Source organism: Manis javanica, chromosome 15 (genome assembly GCF_040802235.1).
Source record: "Manis javanica isolate MJ-LG chromosome 15, MJ_LKY, whole genome shotgun sequence".
NCBI lineage: Eukaryota > Metazoa > Chordata > Mammalia > Pholidota > Manidae > Manis > Manis javanica.
The window spans coordinates 78,080,914-78,106,313 of NC_133170.1; the positions used below are offsets into that span (position 1 = coordinate 78,080,914).

The 25,400-nt window shown below is 52.6% G+C and overlaps 1 protein-coding gene across 5 annotated transcripts in view; it reads left to right on the plus strand.

Annotated features, from left to right (window-relative positions):
* Nucleotides 1-45: 45 nt before the first annotated feature.
* Nucleotides 46-25,400, plus strand: part of MVK (mevalonate kinase) — a 66,380-nt gene continuing 41,025 nt past the window's right edge. For 4 of the 5 annotated variants that reach the window (XM_073222520.1, XM_073222517.1, XM_073222519.1 and 1 more), the window contains exons 1-10: nucleotides 46-202; nucleotides 1,103-1,194; nucleotides 2,095-2,242; nucleotides 4,940-5,084; nucleotides 6,830-6,985; nucleotides 10,583-10,686; nucleotides 11,313-11,358; nucleotides 15,156-15,246; nucleotides 15,609-15,725; nucleotides 18,693-18,846. In XM_073222520.1, coding sequence (XP_073078621.1) covers nucleotides 1,117-1,194; nucleotides 2,095-2,242; nucleotides 4,940-5,084; nucleotides 6,830-6,985; nucleotides 10,583-10,686; nucleotides 11,313-11,358; nucleotides 15,156-15,246; nucleotides 15,609-15,725; nucleotides 18,693-18,846 — 1,039 coding nt within the window. In that variant the 5' untranslated portion in view covers nucleotides 46-202; nucleotides 1,103-1,116. Of the gene's footprint in view, nucleotides 203-1,102; nucleotides 1,195-2,094; nucleotides 2,243-4,939; nucleotides 5,085-6,829; nucleotides 6,986-10,582; nucleotides 10,687-11,312; nucleotides 11,359-15,155; nucleotides 15,247-15,608; nucleotides 15,726-18,692; nucleotides 18,847-20,074; nucleotides 20,954-25,400 lie in introns of those variants that run through there. The other variant, XM_017664889.3, reaches the window with a different exon arrangement.

Below are 25,400 nucleotides of genomic sequence, written 5' to 3' on the forward strand. Positions count from 1 at the left end.
CTTGGTTGCAATTCCTATTGGCCAATGCTCAAGCCAATTGGTAAAGGGTTTGCGCACTCTGATTGGCTGGATGGAAGGAAGCTGCCACCTGCTCCCGTGGCTCCAGCTCTTGGCTATCAAGTCCTGGAGCTACTCCGGCTGTCGCGTAGAGTTGCTGTGTCAGTAGGAGAGAGGCTGTCATCGCGGGGCCGGGTGGTGCGAGGTACGAAGCCGCGACCCAGGGCGACCCCTGGCGACCCCGGGCGGGCTTCCGGCTGCCCTGGCTCAGTTTCTCCAACTCTTGAGACTCCATGTTGAGGGGTCAGCGACCTCGAATCTAACGGCGGTGATTGTGAGTTTCGGACAAGCAATAGGTTCCTCGCTTCGAGCCTCAGTTTCCCAGCCGAAGAGACCGGGATCACGATAGTACTTAGCTCACAGTGCTGTTTAGGTGTTACTGCGTTGAGGAAATGCACGCAAATCCTTAATGGGTGGTAACTGAATTATGTATAAAAACCAGAAGTGCGCACACCCTTAGACCCAGCAGGGGGACTGCTAGGACTGTTTTCTAGGACTCATGTTGCAGAGGTCCTCGCGTAAGTGTGCAAAAAAGGGTGTGGCAGTGGTTTTCTGCAGGCTGTTTCTAATTGTGACACTTTGGAAACAGCCCAACTGTCCGGGAAGGTGTTCTTTCTGGTCCATGATTTCATTTGATTTTTTACCTTTTGTAGTAGTAATAATATAAGCTGGAACCAAGAACAGAGCCAGTAGTAAATAGCTATCAGTAATAGAATGATTATATGTCAGACACTGTTTCTCTTGCATTAATTTGTCTTTCCAAAACCTTCTGAGGTGGGTACAGTTATTGTCGCCTTATAACATATGAGGAAACCGAGGCATAGCCTTTTGAGGGAGAGCCGAGATGGTATCACCAGGGAGTTGCGAGAGCTGCAATTTGAACCCTCGTCTTCCCAATATGTCTAGTTGACAGCTGCATTCACTGCCTTGTGGGCACAGAGCAAGTGCTGAATGGTAGCTGCCTTTTTGGTTGGAATGATGAGTTTGACCTAAGCATTCTCTGAGATCTGGGGACCTTCCACCCTCTCTTTGGCTTCCCTTTCAGGATTCCTGGGAGCCATGTTGTCAGAAGCCCTGCTGGTGTCTGCTCCAGGGAAAGTCATCCTCCATGGAGAGCATGCCGTGGTCCATGGCAAGGTAAAAGGCCCCCAGAGCCTTCCAGGATTGGGCGTCACTTCTCCCTGATGCTAACCTTAAAAGAAGCTAAAATGGAGCCTTGAGGCATAACCTAGGAGTATATCAGAGCAGAGGTCTGTTTCTCCTCTGCAAGGCAAGGAAAGGTCAGGTCTTATGTCCACTAAAGGGCATCTCTGGCCTCGCTCAGTAAGATAGCAAAAAGATGATATGTAAAGTCTTGCAGGTGAAATGGGATCACCTAGGAAGTGATCTTCAGGAGAGAAGAAAAGAGGTTGGAGGGCCCAGCTATGGGGTAGTCCAACGTTTAGAAGCTGGGAAGATGAGTAGGATCCAGCAGAGTCTGAAACATGCATTAGCTCATTTAATGTATCTCAATATCTCTACCTTTTGAGGTTAAACTTTATTATCCTATTTTTATGGACACTGAAGTTGAGGCTTAGGAGAGGATTGGTAACCTCACCAAGGTCCCATACATCTTGGTAGAACTAGGAATAAACCTAAGTCTGTCTGAACCCAAAGCTCATGCTTTTTCTATTCTTCCACTCTGTCACTTTTTATGTTCTTAACATACTTATCTTTGATTGTAACATGGTCATTGTGGGGAAACCATTCCTTGGTGTTGAGAACCTCTGAAGTTTTACACTCAGAGGACAGATATAAATAAATATTGACTTCTGGTTGACTGGTAGTGGCTAGTAGCCAGGCCTAGTGGGAGAGCATGCCAATGTTGCTTAGCAGCGTCTGACAAAGGCATGAGTGGAAGTGGCCTATGCATGCTAGAATTTGCTCTCTGTTCTCCACACACTGACTCTGACCTCTCTTTTTCCTAAGACAGGAGCCATGCTCGTTCCCCCCACCTGCATCCCCGGGAGCTAATTGGTTTTGCCCTTTATCCTACAGGTAGCACTGGCTGTGGCCTTGAACTTGAGAACATTCCTCCGACTTCAGCCCCACAGCAATGGGAAAGTGGGCCTTAACTTACCAAACACTGGCATCAAGCGGGTTTGGGATGTGGCCAGGCTTCAGCTGCTGGGCACAAGCTTTCTGGGTAAGTGCAAGGAGAAGGGACCAGGTGTGGGAAGAGGCTGGGGCCTGAAAGAGGATGGCTGTCCCCAAGGGAGCCAGAGGCCGTCCACTCTAGGGGTGTTTTCTCTCCTGACCCCATAAAATTAGTTGCACTTATAATTTTTAAAAATTTAAAAACATAAAGTGAGGCACTAGGTCTCTGTGGACTGTTGCGGACAGAGCATCAAGGCTTACTGCTGAGTGAAAAAAATGCAAAAGAACACGTATGCTGAGGAATGAAACTAAGTATCAGTATGTTTGTAAGTGCATAAAAAAGGCTGGGATTACATACATTCAACTGACATTGGTGATCAGTTACCCCTGGTCCTTAGGTTCATGCAATGGAGAAAGGGAACCGTCCTTCTATGATGTTTTAATAAGGAGAATGTCTTGACATTTTGTACTAATCAAAAATAAAAGTAGCCTGCTTATTGTTGGAAAATACAGTCAATACTGAAACATTGCTAGTAAAAAAAAATTAATCTGTTATCGCTGCCCACCCGTCTTCCCTAGCCCAGCTCCACCCCCATGGTAACTGTAAGCATTTTGGTGTTAATCCTTCTGGATTATTTTCTGTAGGTGTCTAGATTGATTTGGATATGGAGATAACATTTTTTAACCAAAATCAGATCAGGCCACATAAACTCTTCCGAAATGTGTAGGAGTTTGTTTTCTTCGGTATATCAGGACTCTCTTTCCATGCCAATAAATAAAGACCTCCATGCTCATTTTTGGTAATATCGGGAATGTTGTGTCCACTCAGAAGCAGGTCACGTTTTTTCATCAGCGGAGTCACCACCTGCCTCGAAGCTGGAGTGTGTTTTCTGTTCTCAGTTTGCTGTCTCCTCGGCTGATGCCTCGTGGTTTGGAAAAGTGTTTCTTAGGTAGCGTAGGCCAGGCCGGTGATAATCCTCTAGGGGTGTTTTCCGAACTGTCCCTTGTCACCCGTGAGAATTAATCCAGAGCAAGCCACTCAGCCACTCTCACTGCCGTAAGGAGATGGAGTCAGTTGAAAACCCCCATTTTTGAGCAATCATTTTCAACCCCGTCCCGCCTTGAGATCCCCTCGAGAGGTTTTTGTTGTTCTTAGCAATACAGATGGATTCCTTGCCCTGCCCCTCTCCTGTTAAGAATCAGGAGTGGTGGTAGGGGTCCAGGTAGGTGTATTTTGAAGTAGGTCCCCTGGGTGATTCCAGGGACACCTTCAATTAAGGGCTACTTCTTTGAAGCATGCCTCAGAAAACAGCCATCCAGAACAACCTGGACTTTGCTTTCCGTGGCGTACAGAGCTGCCCAGCCAGGCTGGAAATGTTCCCCAAGGACTGGCTGCTGCTTTTATGTCTAAGTAGCACAAATGGAAGCAGCCAGGTGTTGTGACACATGTCTCACCACTTCTGACTGCCTGGGTGGGCCCGGGCAGGTCACCTGACCCTCTGAGCTTAGGTGAGCAGAGTTGTGTTGCCTGGGAGGCCTGCTGTGAGGATCCGGCAGGATCAGAGGTGGGTGCAGGCCTGTGCTGCTGGGAGCAGTACCTGTGTGGGGGGGCTTGTTAGTTACCTTTCTAAGGAGGCGACAGAAATCAGAGACTTTTGAAGACATGTTTTCTGCTAGATTGCAAGGATTTGCTATCTTTTTCTTCATTGTTCTTTGGTTGCCTCCTAATAGAAATAAACACAGTATGCATTTATAGGGCATTTTCATGCAATGAAAATGTTACTCACCTAGTGTGTTATGTATGTTAGTACTGTTCTGGCTGTAGGTGGAGATATTCATCCCCATTTTATGGATGAAAAAACTGAGATTTAGGGGCCAAACCCCTTGAGTCACCCAGCTTGGCAGTGATACGGAGAGGATTCTGACCCAGATCTTAATGAACTCCAAAGCCTAGGCTCTTAACAAACCATTGCATCTCCATCACAGAACCCTAGGAACACTTTTTGACCTTTAATGTGTCATTAATTCAGTCAAAACACAGTACTTAATAGGTGCCCCACCCCAAAATTTCCTAACACAGGCACACCCAGCTCGGTTTATTTTATGTTCCCTTCAGAATTTGACTGGGGCCCAGGGAGTGTTCTGTAAAGAAAAGCCAGTCCGACTTGTTCTGCCTCCTCTGTGCCCTGGAAAAGAAACTGTTACCTGGCCTTTGCCTCTTGCCCAAATCTCAATATTTCACATTCACTGGTTTTATTTGAATGTCCTGCTCTTGCTAATTGTGTTTGGGAGAGGAAAATATTTGGGGAATAAGGTAATACTGCCTTTGGTTTTCGTTTTGTACGGTGGAGGTCCAGGCCTTTGAGCAGTGGAGCTAGTGTTCACTTTGTGTGTGTGTGTTTTAAAACAACTGTTAACTAAGCACTTCCTGTGAGCCATTCTGGGGATTCTGTGCACCTTATTTACCTTTATCTTCATGACAACCCTGTGAAGAGGTACTGTGGTCCCTTTTTACCAAGGAGGGAAACTGAGGTTCAAAGAGGTTGCCATGTGCTCAAGGCCACAAAGCCTCTAAAGCCTGAAGGCCGCTGACAGACTTGGCAGTGGTGGTCAGACCATGTGCATCTGGAGTCTGATTCCCATGACTACTTGTGGGAGTCAAACTACAGTTCTGTGTGTTCTGGTGACTGTCCAAGCCCCTGAGGCCCTCTCACCTATCCATGTCGCTTCTTTGCCTGTGTGATAGAGCCAGGTGACATCACAACGCCCACCCCAGAGCAGGTGGAGAAGCTGAAGGAGATGGCGGACCTCCCCGAGGACTCTGCCAACCACAAGGGCCTGGCTGTGCTGGCCTTCCTGTACTTGTACCTGTCCATCTGCCGGAAGCAGAGGTGGGTGTGTGGTCTGGGGAGGAGTCCTGGTTCAGTCTCTCCTGGCAAGTGGGCTAGGGCTCCTGTTGTTTGGGCTGCTGGAGAATGCTCGCCCTCCCTTCCTGGTTTCTAGTGATAGTAGCCATTGGCCGTCACCATGTGCCGGCCACCATGCTGGACACTTGATATACGGTCTGCTTTTAATAATGATCACAACCACCGCACGTGAGAGGCACTATCCTCATTTTGCAATGGGAGAAACAGAGAGTACTCAGATCAGTACACTTAGGGCCACAGCCAGTTAGTGGCAGAGCTGAGAAATCAACTCACTTTAATACCAACGCTTGCATTCTTAACCCAACATCGACAACTCTGGCCTCTTCAGTTCAGGAGAACCAAAGCCGTATTTCATTCTTGGATACACCGTGTGGCTCTTCCTGTGCCATGTCCGCAGAGACATCCTTGTTCCACATTCCACAGGCTCCAGGGAAACTCCATGATCAGCAGAGAGAAGGCCTGTGTCTGCTTCACCCCTTGAGATAAGATCTGGGTTGTTTGCCCTTTGGAAGCCAGCTCTATGAGGGTAGCAGTACTGTTGGGGCATGTCATGTTGTGGCAGAGAGTCAGATATTGGTTCAAACCCCAAGGCAGCCACTTACTAGTTTGCTGGAAGTTCTTCCCTGGCCTGAGCCTCAGTGCCCTCATCTGCGAAATGGGGGTAGTAATAGTACCTACCCTGTACAGCTCTTATGAGGTTAAGTGACACAGAGCCTGGCACATATCTTGGTATATGTTAGTTATAAAAATTACTTTTTGTCCAGAACCCAAAGGGAAAACCTCAAGAGGCAGCTCTTCACCTGTGCAGCAGACACCGGTTAAGCGAGCACCGGGTGCCAGGCACTGTGCAGGGGACACATTCATAAATGTCTCTACACTTGCTGTCCAGTGCCACGATTTTCACCTTGAGGGGGGCATGTCCCCTTCCGGAAGCAGCAGGCATTTTGGAGTCCCCTGAGTTGGGTGGGGTAGGCATGAATAGTTTGAAAAGGCAGATTTAGTATTATAATTTTGTTTGGAAAATGGGAGAATTACTCAGTGGGAGTTAGAGAACACGAACTTTGACAGTCCTCACTTGGGGGAAAGTAAGAGGCAGTGATTCTAGGCTCTCCAGTGAACATGAGCAGGCCAGGATTACCTGCAGCTGGGAAACTCCAGCCCAGGGTAGGGTAGGGGGGCATCCTTGAACACACAGCACACTATGACAAGGTGGGGAAAGGTTATGAAAGAGTACATGCTGGGCTTGCTGGAAAGGCCTCTGTGGGTGCCAGGGGAAGCTGCACAGTGGAAGGGACATTTGAGAAGGGCCTGGCAGGGTGGGTTGGAATTTCCCTGGGGGAGTAAAGAGGAGCAGAACCATCCTGGGCAGGGGGCCCAGCCCGTGTGCGGCCCAGCCTGAGCAGGGCCATGAAAGAGCTTCCCTTGTGGAGAAGCAGGAGTTCAGAGAAATGGTTGGTGGTTCCCAAGGCACTTTAGGAAGAGCTCTGGCTGGAGAGTATAGCGTGTTAAATGATGCTGGCACCCGTTTTCAAGTTGTCTGTTAACCATGGGTTTCTGCCGTCCAGTAGGGATGCTTTTGGGGTTGGGAAATCTTCCTGAGTTCAGCAAACTAAGCTAACTGCTTGGAGTCGGGCCCTGCCCACGTCCATTCCTGGGCCGTGTTTCAGCGTTGGCACCTCACTGCCTGCCCTGCTCCTGCTGTGTTTCAGGGCCCTGCCCAGCCTGGACATCACCGTGTGGTCGGAGCTGCCCACTGGTGCTGGCCTCGGCTCCAGCGCAGCCTACTCCGTGTGTTTGGCAGCCGCCCTTCTGACTGCATGTGAGGAGATCCCCAACCCCCTGAGGGATGGGGAGTCCACCAGCAGGTAACTGGCCCTCACCCTGGTCTCGTTGCTTTTCCTGAGCGCCACGACCTGAGTATAGGTCCTTGGACTGAGAACTTGCCGCCACCCTGTGAGGTGAGAGGTGTCATGTGGCCATTTTGAAGATGAGAAAACTGAGGCACAGAGAGGCCAGATGGCTCTCCCAGGATAGCTAGTGATGGCAGAACAAGACTTGGACGCAGGTGGTCTGAATCAAGCCTGAGCTCTCCACCCCTGTGCTGAACCTCTTCTGTCCCCCCCCCATTTCTCCCCATGCCAACCTTGCCTCTTTTGGGTTCAGGGGCTCAGGATCTGAGCCCAGACATAGGGGGCAGTGGGTTAGATGGGCTGTTGGGCCCACCTCCACCTTTGGCTCGCTGCGGACCTGGCCAGGCCGCTGCCCCATTGGGGCCTTAGTGTCCTCTGTGATGGTGATGATAATGCTGAGATGGGGGTCTCCAGGTAATACCAGATGGTCATGGGAAAGAATTGTCATGTGCCAAGGAACAACCACAAGGGTGTGTCCATTAGCTGAGGGTGTCTCACCTCTGACCAGCCCTCATCCAGGCAGAGCAGTTCTCACTGGGAGTCAGTGAGGCTTGTCAGGATGGGGTTGCTGGCAGACCGTTTCTGTCACTTGGGGAAGGCACCTGGAGAAACCACCCTGAGCACAGGGGTTATGCAATTTTCCCTGGCCCCCCTCCACCCCAAGAATTGGGTCTGAGGCCCCAGAGTCCAGCCTGGCAGCCTCTTGGGGAGGCCTGTCTCTGGGCCCACTTGGCTCAAGGGAGCCCTCCACTGGGGACCTTGCATAGCAGCTGTGTGGAGCCCATGTGCCATGCATGCCTCATCCACCTCCAGCGTGGCCAGCAGAAGAGAAAGCTGCTCGGACAGTGCTGGCTGCCAGACTGTGTGCTGCCGCCCAGAGCAGCCCCTGCGGGCCCTCCATGCGCAGAGAGGAGCAAGACCCAGAGAGCACGCCGCCCTGGCCTGAGGCTGGAGAACTGTGTCTTCCTGAGTTTGGTTTTGAATTGAGGTGTTCTTCCTGAAGTACTATGGTTTTGTTTCCCCAGGCCCTGTTGGGCGCCCTGTCACGGCCAGTCATTGCTCTTCCGAGACATGGAGGTCAAAATACAGTTGGATTCACATTAAGCCCGGCGGTTGAATTGATCCTCGTGGCCACCGCCGGTCGGGGGACTGCTGATGTCATATGTCTGGCAGCGCTCCCCTGAGTCACTTTGAAGGGCTGCTGCAGATGGAGAGAAGCTGGGGCGGGGGAGGCAGGAGGAGGCAGCTGTTCATCGGGGACAGGATCCAGCAGGGTGAGGGACCTGTGGGTGATGACAGGAGGGGCCGGTTGTCAGGAATTCCAAAAAAGGTTTGCATGGCCTTGGGTGACCCCTTTTTCTCTCTGGGGCTCCTTTCCTCATCTGAAAGTGAGGGACTGCACCTGATGATCCCCCAGGGGACCTTCCACTTCCAGCCTTGACATTTGGTGATCCTGTCCTAACATGGTGACTCAGGAAAGAGGCTTTGGGACAGCTGCTTGTTACTGTGTGCTGATGGCTGATTATAACCGGCATTATGCAGGCTGGTTGCCCCAGGTCCCCTGCAGAGACAGCCTACCCGCAGGCCAACAGACCAGCGCTGCCTTTCAAGAGACATAGCTGACGTGTGCATGCGTGCGTGCGTGTGTGTGCATGCGTGCATGTGTCTGTGCGTGCGTGTGTGTGTGTGTAGGTGGGTGAGGTCTTTCTCATGCTGCTTCTTTCCAACCAATTCTCCCATGTCCCCGAAGATCCAGTCATTCTCAGAATCTTTGCGGAGAGCAGCTCTGCCCTCCCAACCCCAGCATTTCCAGATCAGGAGCTGGAATGTGGTCTCTGTGAAGACTCGGTTAGGAGTGTGAGCCCCCTGAGGGACACACCGTGCTAGCAGAGCAGAGCTGGAAGCAGACCGGTTTGTTGAAGGGCCCCTTCCCCATCTCACTCCCTCACTGTTAGGTCCTGGAAAGGGCCAGTTCTTGTCCAGTCCCAGACACCACACTGGTTGCCTAGCCTAGGGCTGGAACACTCTCCCCCAACATGTTGCCTTGCTGACCCACTGGCTCCCCCGCTGTCAGAATGGGGCATCCTCCACGCAGCCTGCAGTGCCCTTCCTGAGGCACAAACACTGATGCTTACTGACATCCACTCTCTCCCTTAGACTGCAAGCTCAGGCAGTCAGGGGCCCTGTCTGTTTCACTCCCTGCTGTGAACTTTATCACAGGCACAGAGTAGATGGTCAATAAATGCTGAACAAATGAGTGAGTCTCCATGAGTAGCACTGTGCTCTTGGCAACACGATTTTACCCCCCTGAGCCTCAGCTTCCTCTTCTGTAAGACAGGAGATAGTAACTGACCTTCCCTGCAGGGTTGTGGTGAGGATTACAGCAGATGCCCATTTGAGAACAGCACCGTGCCTGCCACTTGGTAGTCAGTGACACGTGCAGTGTAACTCATGATCAGTCACCGCCTCACAACCGCCATGTGAGTTGCAGGTCCATACAGTCCTCATTTGACAGATGAGGAAAGAGGCTCAGAGAGGATGACTGACTTGCTTAAGGGTCCACAGCAAATGAATGGTTGGAGTAGACTTGGAGTGAATCCGGGAGCCATGACCCCAGGTGGCCTCTTTTATGTAAAGCACATACCAGCTCCTGGGCATTTTACAAAGGACTTGCATATTCTTTCCATCTTACAATATCCTCTTTGAGGGAGGCACTGTTGTCCCTATTTTACTCACCAAAAAACCAAGGGTCTACCACTGAGCCATGCACTCAGAGGCTGCAAAACCCCACTGCTGGCTTCTATTCCATGGGCAAGGGATCAACAGGAAGGAAACAAGCTGAGAGAGCTGGGCCAGCAGTGGGATGATCATTGGCCTTGTTTGACTCTCGTATGTTTAGGTCTGTTCGCTGAAACTGTTCATGAGCCTACACCCCTTCCAGGGAAGGCAGCATGGCCACGGGCTTGGGAGAGATCCAGAGATGGCCAGAGCAAACCTGGCCCACCAGGGGTGTCTGAGGCACCTGGATTGCAGTTGATAATGGTTGTACTTTTGAGCTATTCGCAGGGCTCTGGGAAAGTCACGCCTCTGCTTGCTCTTCTTAAAGGTGGGCAAGGTTCCGGAGCAGTTGTGCTTAGGTAGGAGTGTTTTATAGCAATAACTGCTGTCTGCTGTTTGCAGGGCACCTTGCTGGCATTTGACACACCCACAACTGGTCTTTGAGTTTCCATTCTACAGATGCGCAGAGTGGGGCTCCGAGAGCTTAGATAATGGGCTCAGAGCTACTCGGCTAGGAAGAGTCATAAAAGGACCGTATGTCCAGAAGCCGTGGCACCTTCCACTCTGCCAGCTGGAAGGGACAGGACGGGAATCTATGGCATGTTCTGTAGCCGAAGGTTCTGAGCCATCTTTTTCTCTGTCTGAGTTGAAGGGCCCAAGCCCCTTTGCCTTTTGGTCTCCACCAATCTATGGACCCTGCCCTCTGTTGCCCATGGTGACCGCTGGCTCCCCACTGGCTGCCACTGTAAAGGTGAATTTCTGTGTCTTCTTCAGGTGGGCCACAGAGGATTTGGAATTAATCAACAAGTGGGCCTTCCAGGGGGAGAGGATGATTCATGGCAACCCCTCTGGAGTGGACAATGCGGTCAGCACCTGGGGTAGGTGCTGCCTCAGGCTTGTTTATTTTTATTATCTTAAAAATTCTAATGACAATCGTAGATGCCCAGGCTCTGTTGGTTTGGGTGATTGGAACTTATGGATTCTGAGGAAAATAGTATTGTCCTGCTTTGGGGGGGGAATGGGAGAAATCTTAGGGCTCTGTGTCACACCTCCTAAATCCGAATTTCTGGGGGCTTGGCCCGGGACCTGCAAACCTACAGCTTCAGTGAGCTCTGGGTTGGGGCTGGGGAGGGTGTGTACATTAAAGCCAAAGAGCCACAGCTACGGAGTTTGCAAACCGCCCGAGCTATGGCTGCCCTCTGGTGAGGATGCTTGCCTCTTGGACCTGGCCACAGCTCTGAGCCCCACCTTCACCACATAGCCTGTGGGAGAGAAGCTGGCAGGGACGGGAGAGACCCTGGAGCCCAAGGCCTAGCAGGGCTCCCCGGCGCGGTGTGGAGTGCCTCCATGCCCTACTGGACCTTTTGTAACTAAAATGACTAGTTACAGTGCTTATTCTATCCCTGGGTGGGGTAGAACTCTAACCCCACCTGGAGTCCAGCCTCTCCCCCAAGAGGCAGAGACACAGCACCTGCAGCTCTGACCCGCTGCCTTCTCTCTTTAGGAGGAGCTCTCCGGTACCAAGGAGGGAAGATTTCACCCCTAAAGAGGTAACCCTGGGGTGGAGCAGCACCTCACAGCGTGGCTGCAGTGATGCATCCCGCGGTGGAGCTCTATTTCTTTGTGAAGTAACCTGGGGGGCAGATGCCCACAGGCTTTCCCTTGATGTGGCCCTCCTAGGCCATCGGCTGTGAGGAAGCCCTGCTCTTTCCTTCTCCACTTGAGCTCTTAAATTGCCAAGAGATTAGGGGGGGAGTCATGCATGCCCATGTCATTTGCCTTCCAGAAAGTGGCTGTTGCCCTAGACCCTAGCTGCTCATTCATTTATTCATTCATTCGTCTTTCTCACTTAGTAAACGAGAATTGATATCCTCCTAGTCCCTGTGTACTAGGGCGTGAGGGTATAAAGATAGATCCTGGACACAATTTTGGTGAGGAGAGAGGCAGAGACAATATATACAAAAGCCGCTACGAGACAGTGTGAGAGTTGCCATAATGCAGGCATTCAGGGCAGGGCTGGGGCTGAAGCCCAAGGGAGGACTGAGTGGCTAAAAGCTGGGGTGACAGTTGGCAACTTTCAGCCTGTTCTGTTTCTTTACCTCCTCCCTCTGGAGTAAAATTGGAATTACAGACATGCATCTTGCATTTCCACATTCTCTGTTCTATTTGCACTCTGGGGGACATGCAGGGGCAGGTGCTTTGGGGCTATTCCTTGAGCCTTAGATAAAGTTGGGTAATGGTGTTTGTCCCAGGGCACTTTGCAGCCTTGGTGGGCCTTTCCACAGCCATGAGGGTCCCAGGGCCCTCTCTCAACTTCTTTACCCAGGGCAATCTTCTTTGCAGGTGGGCAGCAGGTCTGGCCCGCTGCCCTTACCAGCTGGGCCACTCCGTTAGTGGCTCAGCGACCTGGCATGAGATGGTGCTGTGTTCCTGCTACACCTGCACCTCTGAGATCTTCCTGCCTCAGCTCTGTTGGCTTCCCATAGCCAAGGCTGCCTTTCTGAGGCTCTACATTAAGGTTTCCTAATCTCAGTACTGTTGACATTGTGCACTGGATAATTATTTATACAGAGAGGCTGTCCTGTACGTTGTTGAATGTTTAAAAGCATCCCTAGGCATCTGCCTACTAGATGCCAGTAGCACTTCCCTTCTCTCCCAGTTGTGACAACCAAAAATGTCTCCAGACATTGCCATGTATCCCCTGGAGAGCAAAGTCTCCCTGGTTGACAACGTCTGCTCTATACAGAGGAGGAAGCAGAGCCATTTAGGAGCATGGGACAGCTTCCTCTGGCTGCTCTTGGAACCAGTGGCATTGGAGCCTAGGGCCCAGGCTGGGCCGGCCCTGCCCGGGGGACTGAATCCCTCCTGTGCAGCAGGAGTAGAAGTCTGCAGGATTCTGAGATGTGTAGGCCTGGGCCCCTTGGGGCTCACAGTCTCCTGGAGGAGGCAGGCAGACTGTCCTCCTCAGAAGGCATACCGAGGGTTCTAAAGCCACTGTGGAGGACAGTGAGGGGTATCATAGGTCAGGCTGCAGCTTGGGGGAGGTAGCATTTAGTAATTCAGTGTTTCCTGAGGACTTGTTGTATATCCTAAGCAGAGAACTGGGCCCCAGGAATAGAAAACCAATCAAGACATGGCCCGGGCACTTCCCCAGTCCCCTTGGGGGAATCAAGAGATGAGCGGTGGAGGGTTTCCATGGTGGAGGGAGACGGGGAAAGGCCTAAGGCGTTCTCAGTGGCCACTTGGTGATGGTATGTGTGTTGGACAGAGATGGGTCCAGAGGCCTGGGTTTGAGCCCAGTTCTGCCACTTGGCAGCTGGGTGCCCTTGGATGAGTCACATTTCCTGAGGCCTCTGAAATTTTCTGATTTCATCCTAAGCATGAAATCAGAAATGGTATTGATAAAGTGCTTAGCTCGTTTCTAAGTTTAGACATTTGTTCCACAAATATTATTGCGATAACTACCACATGCTGGCTGCTGGGGCCTGAGCAAGGGCCAAAAAGCCCTGCCTTCCTGAAGTTCACATGTTGTGGGAGGAGACAGCCAACAAATGAATTGCTCTGAAGAGTATGTCAGGCAGTCGTAAGTGCCTTCAGAGAAAGCAGGGCGAGGGGCCGGAGGGGAAGGAAGGAGTAGCTGGATGGTCAGGGAGGCCGCTGATGAGATGCCATTTGAGCAGATACCTGAAATACAAGTGAATCATGGAAGACAGGGGTGAGTCCCTGGGAAAGGAAATATCAGTGCAAAGGCCCTGTGACAGAAATCAACCTGGTGTGTTGAGTGGCAGCTAGGAGGCCAGAGTAGCTGAGTGGAGTGAGACTCAGGGAGGGTGGGGATGAGATGGGTTTGGAGAATTAGCCGGGCTGAGTGCACACAAGCACTTGGAGGGCATGGCCCTGGGTGGTGATCACTGGTTGTCATAGGAACCCTGGTTTTGTGGGGCTGGCAGGGCTGGCAGCAGGCCCATTTGCAGGGGGCTTGTCTAAGAAAGATGAAGCAAGCTGCTGCCCCGATGGATGGGAACACAGAACAGATCACTGTCGCTGCTGGTGGCAGCTGCCACAGTGTGCAGATGGTGGATTCTCCGAAAAGCAGGAGGTCAGACTCCACATTAATCCAGCCGATGGCTTAAGGAGGAGCCCTTTTCTCCCCAAACCACACATGGTGCCGCTCCATTAAAAAAATGCATTGTTCGCGAAGTGGATCAAGATGTGGCCTCCAGAATGCTGCCCTTCTGAGGAATGGCTTATCTTTAAAGAGAAGAGAAAAGCCAAACAGAATGTTCATCTTTTGTAAAGTTAAAAAAAAAAAAAAAGAAAGAACAGGGTTGGCCTCCGAGGTTGAGAATCGATATTAATTTCATGGGTTTACGGGCGGTGAGATCAAGCAGGTTTCTGGCAGCCTTTTCCAGCCCTATTGGCTTTTACAGTCTTGAATCGTGAAAAGCGAATACAGGTACCAAGGGATTTGCCTGTGTTCAGTGGTCTTGGCCCAGAGCTCATCAAATTCTCTGCCCTCTATCCCCGGTCTCCTGAAAGGCAGGTTAGGGTGAAAATAAATGGTGGCTTGAATCCCCAAAGATAGCTAATTGGGATTGTGGCTTTAGGAGGAATCATGAAGCTCAGAGGGCAGATGAGGGCAGTGGCGTTGTGCCAAAGAGCGGGCCTGCTATGCTACCCTGCATCCTCTGTTCTCTTACCCAGGGCAGCCAGATGGGTGACTGATTCCCTCTAACCTCAACTGGATTTGTGCCAGAGCCACTGGTCTGGGCACCATTGAGGCTGGGCAGGAATGGGCTCAGCATGCTGGGATGCCAGCATCTCTGCAAGCCCTCTCTTATCGCGCCGGTGTTGACCCCACCAGCTGACCTGGACATCTTCCCTCTCTGCGCCCCCTCTGGGACCATCTGGGTCCCGCTGCTTTTTCTTTCTAAATCTCCAGAGTCTTCCACGACAGAAGCTTGGCTCCTTCTTATACCCTGATGTGGTGACTTTGAATGTCCGACTCCATGAATGTGGAATGTTCTACCACCACCAGGTTGAGCTAGGCCCCGACATGTGCCTAGCACATAATAGGTGTGCCTACTTGGAGTTGAGTGAGTAAGCAGGTACAAACCAAGGGAAAATGTCCCTCTGTCTAGGGGCTGAAGCAGAGGCGCATCTGGGGTTGGCAGCAGGCACACTGGGCTGGGCGTCAGGAGCCCCATGCTCCCCCAGCTCCCCCGTGATGCCACCTCCCTGGGCCTCTGCTTGCCCCGCTGTCAGGTGAGGTGGAGTCCAGGACTGCTGCTCCCCCTGACCCATCTCCTCCATCCTGAGCTCACTGTGGACCCCCTTCACCCCACAGGCCACCAGCTCTAAAGATCCTGCTGACCAACACCGGAGTCCCTCACAGCACCAAGGCCCTGGTGGCAGTTGTCAGGAGCAGGCTGCTTAAGGTGCTTCTTGTTCCACTCCTAGACGGGTTTCCAGCTGAGCCGTGGCAGTCCCGTTTGGGTGTTCAAGCTCTCCCTCTGCCTCTTGGGTTAGTGGAGGAGTGGATGGGGTGGTGGGAACTTGGGGAGGCAGTTTTGGCAGAAGAGGAGGTGGTATCTGTTGACACCCCAGCTGGGAGGCAGGATGGAGATTGTCGATATGCTGGCTTTGCAGCAAGAATCCCCTCCTAGGGCAGCTGGGCAAGGCAGAGACCAGGCTGGACGGAGAGGAGGTTTCCTCGGGGCAGGCATCGACCATTACCAGGGCAGCTGTCCAGTGTCTGCCTGTCCCTAGGCCTCACATTCCCTGCTTCCTTTCCCTCCAGTTCCCAGAGATCGTGGCCCCCCTCCTGACTTCCATAGATGCCATTTCCCTGGAGTGTGAGCGAGTGCTGGGAGAGATGGCGGCGGCTCCGGCCCCAGAGCATTACCTCGTGCTGGAGGTAAGAGCCCATCTGCAGGACCTGGGGTCACTCACCTGCACCGCTAAGACAGGGGTCCCCCAGTCTGCATTCAGAATCCCTGGGAGCTAAATGAAGTGCTGAGTACCATGGGCCAAGCTTGGGTTCACACGTGTAAGGAGCACTGGGATATTGCTGCCGTCACCTTCCATAGGCCCAGGAGTGACTGATCTGGCCGCTTCTTCTTTTCAGCTAATTTTGCTAACTGCATTTGTTCATTCAGTGAGTCTCACCTGCATGCTTTGGATTGGACATATCCTAAAAGTGCTCTTTCAGCGTCTTCCCCCAGCCACCACCCTTTGCGTAATTCTAGCGTAAAGGTCGAGACCTCATGCTTTGGATTTGATGAGGCCCAGGACTGAATCCCAACCCCACCCCTGCGGGCCTCCCTGGAGCGTCTTAAGGGTGCAGTGAGGTCTTGAGGGTGACATACAAGCACAATGCCTGATGAGCCACCAGCTCAGTATGCAGAGGGCTCAGGTTCATCCTCGATATGGGCCATCTGGCCTGGTGAATGTGGCTTGATGTTTAAAAAGCCATCTGGCCTCCTTTTAGGAGTCAGAGGACCAGGCAGTCCCAGCTGGCATGGCTGTGCATCCGCAGTCAGCTGGAGGTGCAGAAAGTGCCCCCTCGAGAAGGGCCTGAAGGCTTCCTTTCCCCCACAGTCCCCACCACTCCCTAATTTGACCCACAGCTGCCACAGTTGTTGCCTGGTGCCTCCCTGTCCTTTTGTACACATTTGACCTGCAGCTTTTTTCATAAATGGAAGCTACTGCTCTGCCAAGCCTTTTCACAAACGATTTCTCACTTGATCCCTACAACAACCTACCTGTGAAATGTAGGAATGTTGCCTCCATTTTACAGACACAAAAAATGACCTACAGAGAGCAATTTTCTCCAAGGGTTTCCAGTGAGTGGCCGAGCCAGGGTCGAACTGACTTTGTTTATTCCTTCAGTCGGCAAGCCCTTAATGAGCGCCTTCTGTGGACCAGGGGCAGGGACTGCATTTACCTCCTGTGGCTTTGCCCTCGCCCCCCTGCCGTCGGCCTCCATTCCCCCGGCCTGTGCCTCGCTGGCTCTCAATTCCGTTCACGTAGGAAAGAGGGAACACAGTTCTCCTGAGTAGGAAATTAATAATGATAGAGTACTGCCTAAAATATACCCCACTGAGCCTCCAGAGAATGCACAGAACAGCACGTCGATTATACATTGTGTATATTTTTGGCTGTGGCAGCCGCTGAAGTGTGCAGCTCAGCTCCTGGACAGCTTTGTGCTCCAACCAGTGAGCGGTTCTCCAGTGTCACAACCTGTCATCTGATCCTTGACAGATTTTGGATCAGAATATGACAGGTGTCTGAAACCTGCCTCCGCAACGTGACACCTGGCACTCAGGCGCAGAGAGAGGCCCCCAGAAATTTTCCCTCACAGCCAGTCCTCGGGGCTGGTGAAAGGCATCCCGGGCCGCTGCTGGGCCATCACGCCTGTCTGCCCATTTGTCAGAAGTGCTGGGGTGTGTGAGGCGGGCTGCAGGGGAGGTCTAACCCGACCCTGCCTGATGGCTCCGAATGGGAGAACCGGGTGAGCCTCAGCAGACAGCTCGGTGATGGGCAACCCTCACGGCACACGGGCACTCCTGGCCACACACCATCAAGCCACATAAGCAAGAAGCAGGTGGCGGCAGCAATGCCGAGGGCCCTCTCAGAGGCAGAGTAATGTGAGCTTTACATCAGGCAGATCCGGCTTCAGGTGCTAGCTCAGTACTCTACTAGCTCGGTGACCTCAGGCAGTCACTTTCCTCTCAGAGCCTCAGTTTCCCCCTCTGTAAAATGGAATGATGGTGATGTAACCATAAATGTTCTATAGCAACTGCTGTTTGCTGAGTACTCACCTGGCATTGTGTGAAAGACGTGCTTCATCTTATCCTTGCAGCAATGAGGCAGATATTCTTATAATCCCTGTTCTACAAGGGGAGAAACTGAGGTTCAGAGTAGACGACCAAGACGTACACCCAAGGACAGACAACCAAGAGGTGGCAGAATTGGAACTCAAACTCAGGCCTACTTGACTCGAGGTCCCACATTCTTAACTTCCCAGCAGCCGGGACCATAGGTGGGCGTGCATTCTGAAAGTCCCACATCTAGCGCAGTACGTGGCACATTGAAGGTTATTTGGCAAATGCAGAGGGAGTAAATGAAATGTAAATAAGGGGTGCCTGGGCAGAGATAGGGGTTGTTTTATTATTCCATCAGCCTGCATCTCACTTGCTCCTCGGGAGAGCAGGAATTTTATTATGCATAATCAGAGCAACCTGAACATTTAACTGTTTTGTCCACTTGTGACCATGCTGTAACTACAAAGCAGGTCTTACTCTGAAAATCAGTACCAGAGGCAGCTGTAGGATGGCATATTACTTAAAACTTCACATGACAGAAATCCATCTCAAACAGGCTTTGGCAGAAAATGAATTTATTGGCTCATAATTGAGAAGACCAGAGGCATAGTTGGATCCAGGGGCCAAAGCAGTCTAGTCTGAAATTTCTCCATCTTGTGTGTAGTCTCTGAGCATGTGCAGGGCAGATAACTCTGGCTGCCTACCTTTGAAGTCAGTCAGTTTTAGTAGCTCCTGTGGAAGGAGGCAGAGTAAACCCTTTTGGAGAGCCTTGATTGCCCAGCTTGGGTCACTGGCCCATCCCTGACCAGTCACCATGGCCAGAGGCTTCACTGGCCAGGCCAGGACACGGGCTCTCCACCAGCTCCATCCCAGTCCCATGGGAAGTGCTGCAGGGTAGAGAAGTCCATTTACCAACAGAGAGGGACTCTCCTCTCCAGTGTGCTGGTAGGCAAATCCACTTGCTCTCCCAAACCAGTGGCTTGTCCAATGGTTGGGATGGACAGAGGACCTCAGCCTCAGGCAGGCCAAGCAGAAACAGACTGAGCCTCCTCCTCCAGGAGCTCATCGACATGAACCAGCACCACCTGAGTGCCCTCGGTGTAGGCCATGCCTCGCTGGACCAGCTCTGCCGGGTGACCATGGCCCATGGACTGCACAGCAAGCTCACTGGCGCAGGCGGCGGGGGCTGTGGCATCACGCTCCTCAGGCCAGGTACAGGTTTGGGGCAATGGGCAGGGTTGCCAGCTGGGCTCGTACAAAGGTTCTACCCGGGCAATTCCCTGGGGAGGAGGAAGTCTGCTAATAGTCATTCTCCCCTCTACTTTGTGGCGCTTGTCAGGTTAACTAAACTCTCCAGGCCTTTGTTGCTAAATTGGTAAAGTAAGAATTCGAACATCTAGTTTATAAGGTTGTTGCCCAGATTCAGGGAGCATGCATGTAGAGAGCCTAGCCCAGGGCTAAGCTGTGGCAGGGGCTCATGTAGTGGCTGTTCCTACCACCTCTTCACCTGCCAAGCCTCCCACAAGCTTGAGAAATAACCAGAACATCGTCACCACCCATCTACCCAAGTCAGCCTCACATGCCCTGCTCTCACCTCTTGATGTGGCCAGGACGGGGACCGACTTGCTCTAAAACAAAGGGGTTTCAAAAGAATCAAAATAAAAAACGCCAAAAAGAAACCCCAATGGGTTTCTTTCCCCTTAGTCTTTAGGGAAAGAGCAGGGCCATGTGATGGGCTCGGAGAAGCCCCTGCACTAGTGCTGGGGTCAGCAAGGGCCTCCCGGTGTGTCTAATCAACACAGCACACCTGCCTCAGGACCTGGCCCTAAATGCCCCCACCCACCTGCACTCCCTTCTGTGCTTGTCCCCTCCCCTTGCCTCTCCCCTCTCCTTCTTTACCTTCTCCCCTTGTCACCCCACCTTTTCTCGATTGCTTTGCCGTATGCCCGCAGTGGCTGCAGAGGCCTCCCCTCCCCTCACTGGGACTCCCAGGCCTCAGACAGTCACCACGCCCTGACTTCAGCAGACTTTGTTGGTTCGTAGCTCAGGGTCAGTGACGAGGGTGGGACAGGACATTTCTGGAGCATGTGTGGTGTATCATGTGCTGTGCCAGGCACTTGACCTGCATTTTCCCATGTAAGCCACGCAGTGACCCTTGAGGGGTAGGTATCATCATTAGCCCCACTCTCAAATGAGGAGACAGGCTTAGAGAGGGGCAGTTACTTGTCTGAGTCCCCATGACTGATACATGACAAGGCCAGGTCCGTGTAACTCCAGAGCCCATGATTTTAACTGCTCCAGAACTCCCCCAGAGAGGATGAGAGGCTCAGCATTCCAACAGGAAGTCCTGGTCCCCAGGCCTTTGAATGGGGATAAACATCCTCCAAGGTAGCGGACGGTTGTCAGGGGTGACCTGCTGCTTTCCTTCCTTCCCCTCCAGATCTGGAGCTGCCAGATGTAGAGGCCACGAAGCAGGCGCTGACCAGCTGTGGGTTTGACTGCTGGGAGACTAGCATCAGTGCCCCTGGTGTCTCCGTCCACCTGGCCACCTCCCTGGACACCCCCGTCCAGCAAGCCCTGGGTGGCTTGTGAGATGAGCCCATGCTGCAGCCCCACCAAGAAGCCCCTTCCTGGATTATTATGGGTACTGACCTTGGCCCCTGTGCTGGCCAATGGGCATGCGGCTCCTGAAACTGACAGAGAGGCCCCCAGCCTCTGATGCCTCTCCTGTTGGCCATGGCCCTCCAGTCCCAGCACTGGGGCCTGGAACCTGCAGTGGCTGGGCTGCCCAGAAGACATGGTGTATTCTGCATTCTCTTGAGCTGGCCACACAGTGGGGCTGTGTGGGGTCCTCAGAGACTTTAGACCTGAGAAGTAAGGGGCTGTCCTGTCCTCTCTGAAGCTCCCACAGACCCAATCTGCTTTGGGCCTCTGCCTCAACCCCCAGGCCCACTTGGTTGGGTGCCAGGTGCAAGGGTCTGTTTCTGGAGCAACGTGCCTTTCCCCACCCTCCACTCTGTACTTCTACCTATCTCCCAGGGCCCCGGCCCCTCCCACCTCCTGCAGGAAGTCCTCCCTGACCCCTGGCAGGGTGACCCTTGTTGTGCCTTCCTCCCTGCACACCTGCCATCTGTTTGAACTCTTTAGCACTTTGGTGGCTTGCTCATCTCTCCAGCTAGACCATGGGCCCCAAGGGGGCATTCAGGTGATGGTCTTTGCCTGCTGAAGGCAGGATTAATTTGCAGTCTCTGCCCGTCTGTACCTGAGGAGTTTGCAGAAAAGACAGCAAAAGGGGAATAAAAAGTTCTTGAGTAAACAATACTTCACTCCTTGCAAAGAGAGGTGAGTCTGGTAGTGTGCAACCCACCCACACCTGACTCCTCTGCTCCAGTCCCTGCTCCAGCCACTCTCTTAGTGGAGCTCTTCAGGAGTTGGCAAAAAGAAGGGCTTTGGTTCCCTTGGCTGTGTCTCAGGGATGGCGTGGGGTTTTCCCAGAGGGCCTTGGCTGGACCGGTTCGGATGTCAGGATAGTAAGGCTCTTGGCCCACCAGCACAACTCCAGCCCGCTTTTCCAAAAATGGCAAGTTTTAAGCTCCCTGTCTCCTGGAATCATGAACATCTACTAATTCACAGGCTTTTTGTAAGCCTTGGAAATAGAAATCTGTAGGTCTTAGAATTTTCTGAAATTGCCTCGGTGGCCAAGAGACTTACGTGCTTGTTAGCCCAGTGCCTGGCACCCACCTGGCCCTATTTGAAATTTATATTACCAGCCCAGGCTCTTTCTAAAATGGTAGAATCCATTTAAAAAAAAAACCTGTAGATAATATTTTGCCAACAGAAGTTCCAGCAGGTCAGCCCTGGACCTGCAAGAGGCCAGGCAGGAAGTTGGGGGCTGGGGCCAGGATTTCAGGATTTGGTTAAAATGGCTCAGTGTGCTTCTGCCCTTGGCCACTAGGGGGCAGCTGGCCCCTTTCCCAGCATTCTCATAGGGAGGGTGAACTGTCTGGAAGAGCAGAATCTGAGCTCTGCCCCCTCGGCCAGGCCTCTCTCCCGGCTCAGGGCTCTGCCTGGGGTTACTGCCAGGGTCCTGAGGACTGTCTGCTCCAGGCTGTCTGGTAAAGATGGCCCTGATGTCACTAATGGGGGGGTTGCCTGCTTCCACTCTTCAAAACCCAAAATGCATGAAATGGTAGTATTAATACTGAGCATTTAACCGTGTGCCAGGCACTGTACGTACACCATCTCTCAATCTACTCCAGTTTTGCAGGGTGGTTGCTAGTCTTGGCCCAATTTTACAGATTGGGAAACCAAAACTCAGAGAGGCTGAACAACTCATCCAAGACCTCACAGCTAATCAGCATCAGGCACCTGATTCCAGCACCTGCCCTCAGCCCCTCCAAGCCTCTGCCTGGACAGGTTTGTTGTGATTCTTGTGGCTTTCCATGCTTGCCCTTGTTACTGCCCGTGGATTCTGATCTACTTGGTCAGAGCAGGTCCTGGGCCTGGGTGTTTTTCCAGAGTTGCCCACACAATTTGAATGAGCAGCCAGGGCCGAAAGGTGCTTTCTCAACAGCCTTGTCACACTGCAGGAAGCAGGCCTGGGAGCTCCCTGGCATCGCATAGATGCCCATGGCAGTGTCCAGGGCTTCCTGGGAAGCATCCAGAAATGCTTCCTCTTCTTCACTCCCTGAGGACCATGTGTCACTCCTGGAGCAGAGGCCAACCTGTGACTCTTGCCCCAGTGAAGCAGCCATCTGCATGCCTTGGCCAGCACGACCTCATCCCAGCTGCCACCACCGGCCACCCCATGGGCCTGCTGGCACCCAGTCCTGGCCACTTGTTTCTGCTGTTACATTTGTAGACAATTTGTATTTGCAGCCAACATCACCCCTTGTCATTGCCTGCAAACTAGTTCTCATTCCCAGTCAAGACCATGCAGGAATGCCTGGCCCCAGACATCCTGATTTAACTAATTTCAGGCAGCACTTAGTCAGGAGTAGTTGTCAAAAGCCCCCAGGTGATTCTAATGTGCAGCTAGTGCTGAAGACCCTGAGCTGGATGACCTCTCACGTCACATCCACAGGCCCTCATTGTGCTTGAGAGCTCACGTCTGCCTGGGCTCCTGTTCAGCTGTGCCACCTACTAGCCATGTGACCTTGGGCAAGCCAGTCGGCCTCTGAAGGCCACAGTCTCCTTGTCTAGAAGATGGAAATAATAGTAATATCCACCTCATAGAGGTTTCGTGAAGACTGAGGGAGAAAATGCCTGTAAAGTCCTTGGCACGGTGCCTGGCACATAGTAAGTACTCGTAAAAGCTCATTATTATAACTGTCCTGTGTTGAGAGAGATGGTGTCTCTCAGAGCCCAGCAGTTTCAGAATGGTGCTCAGAGCTGGGTAGAAGCACCCAGCCCAGTTTGTCCAAACCTCCTCGGTTGAGGTCCCTGGGGTCACTGTTGGAGAAACACGCCTAATGCTGACGGGCTCTCCATCCTCCTGTCTTCCTCCCCAGAGGCACTTGGTCCCAGAGCCCCGGCGCCCTCTACCAGCTGGAAAGCAGCAATTTCTCGGCTGCACTTGGAGCTGCAATCCAGCCTCTGCAGCTGATTGTGGATTTAACATCCACCCTCACAGCCTGAAGGTCACAGAGAACTCCACTGGTCTGGCAGAGGTTTCGTGTTGGCACACAGGCAGCAAATACTGTGGTTCACACCAGACAGAGTAGCTGCTGCAGTGACACCCATGTTCTTTCTGTGGGTGAGTTTTTCTCCCCGAGATTGTCCCCTGGACTGCTGGCAGCCTGTCGAGGTGGGCACTGGCTGCAGGCTAGCAGGCATGGTCAGGGCCCTGTCCTCCAGCCGAGTGTGTTTGGGCCAATCCCTTTGCCTGTTGAGGGAGGTCTCCATTCTCATTTCATTTCCTTCATTCTATAAGGCATCTCACTTGGGGCCCAGCACCTAGCAGGCGCCCCCTCCCGCAGCCCTTCCTGGCTTCCAACTAATTTGGGGCCAGCTTCTTGGCTGTTTCTTAGCACCTCCTGTGTGGCAGGCCCAGTCATTGTCTTAGATGAGGAAAACAAGGCCCAGAGAGGTAAGCAACATGCCTACAATATGTTTTCATCTTTAATGCCCAGGCCATAGTCACATTTCCCCCCAGTTATCTCCAAAATGTCCAAAATCCTGTCCAGGACCATACATCTGGCTGTTATGGTCCTAAATTCTCTTTTAATCTAGCATAGCGATGCTACACACACATGCAGGATGTCAGCAAAACCCAGCCTGGCCTGGTGAGGGAAGCAGAGGAAGCCCTGGGCCTGCCTGGTTCCCACTCCGTGTGGCCACCTACCTCCAAGCTGTCACCTGAGACACCGCCTCTCTGAGCCTCAGTGTACCCTCTCTGATAATAGCAGCAGCTCCTACCTACTGTGCTCACTCTGTGCACGAGGCGCCCAGCTACATGTGCGATGTACATTGTTTTGTAGTATTTCCACTTTAGGCATGAGAAAGCTGAGGCTCAGAGAGGTGATGTGGCCAGCCCAAGTCACTCACCGCTTGGTGATCAGGCCACAGAACGAGGCCAGACCTACCTGCTCCCAGAGCCCACAAAACAGTCACTACTGGGAAGAGGAAACAAGGACACGACGGCCAAGCTCCCGGCACCATGGACGGCACCATTATTTCTATGGATGGGGAAACCAAGGCCCAGAGAGTGCAAGAGACCTACCTAAGGTCACACAGCGAGCTGTCTTTTGGGTTTTCTCCTCATAGCGAGGAAAAGCGCTGTGCCTGGAGTCCAGAGACCCATCCCAGGGCCTAGCTTCTGCATTTGCTGAATGTGTGGATTCTAACAACCCACAACGGACCATCCGTGTGGCCGATGTTGAAGACCACTGCCCTTGTCTGTTTCAGCTGTGAGAAGACACAGGGTGTGCTGCTTGATCAACCCAGGGCCCAGGCTTTCCCTGGATGTGGGGAGACGGGCTCCTGGCACATTGCCAGGAGAACACGTGCTCTTCAGCATTCAGTCGGTCTGTCCATCTGTGTTGGCAGGACCATGGGAGCCTGAGGGATGGGCAGCAACGAGGGCAAATACATGCACATACACACACCCCTACTCTTTTTTTTCCCCAGTACGTGGCTCACCTGGGAGGCCTGGCCAGTCGCCCGACAGAGTGTCCCGTCTTTGGCACTGCTCGCTCAGTCGAAGCTCTCCCCATGAGCTTGCTGGCTCCCGAATCCCTAACAGACCATCTCCTGAGCAGGTACCTGCTCCATGCCCAGCCGGGCGCCTACAGCTTTATGTGCCTGATCTCTGGTAGAATAGGTATCATTCTTACTCCCATTCTGTGGATGAGTAAGCAGAGGCCCAGGGAAGGGAAGGGACTCACCTAAGGTCACAAGGCAAGCAAGCAGCATAGTGGGGCTCAATCCTAGGTCTGTATGTCTTCAGAGCCCTGCCTCTCAGCCACCATTCTGCACCGTTTCTCCAGAAGAGAACCATCGACCGCCAAAGCCCCCTCCTCACTTCTGCGTAATTGTCATCACTGAGTTGTTGCGTCTGATCCAGAGGACCAGGGAAGGGAAGGGACTCACCTAAGGTCACAAGGCAAGCAAGCAGCACAGTGGGGCTCAATCCTAGGTCTGTATGTCTTCAGAGCCCTGCCTCTCAGCCACCATTCTGCACCGTTTCTCCAGAAGAGAACCATCGACCGCCAAAGCCCCCTCCTCACTTCTGCGTAATTGTCATCACTGAGTTGTTGCATCTGATC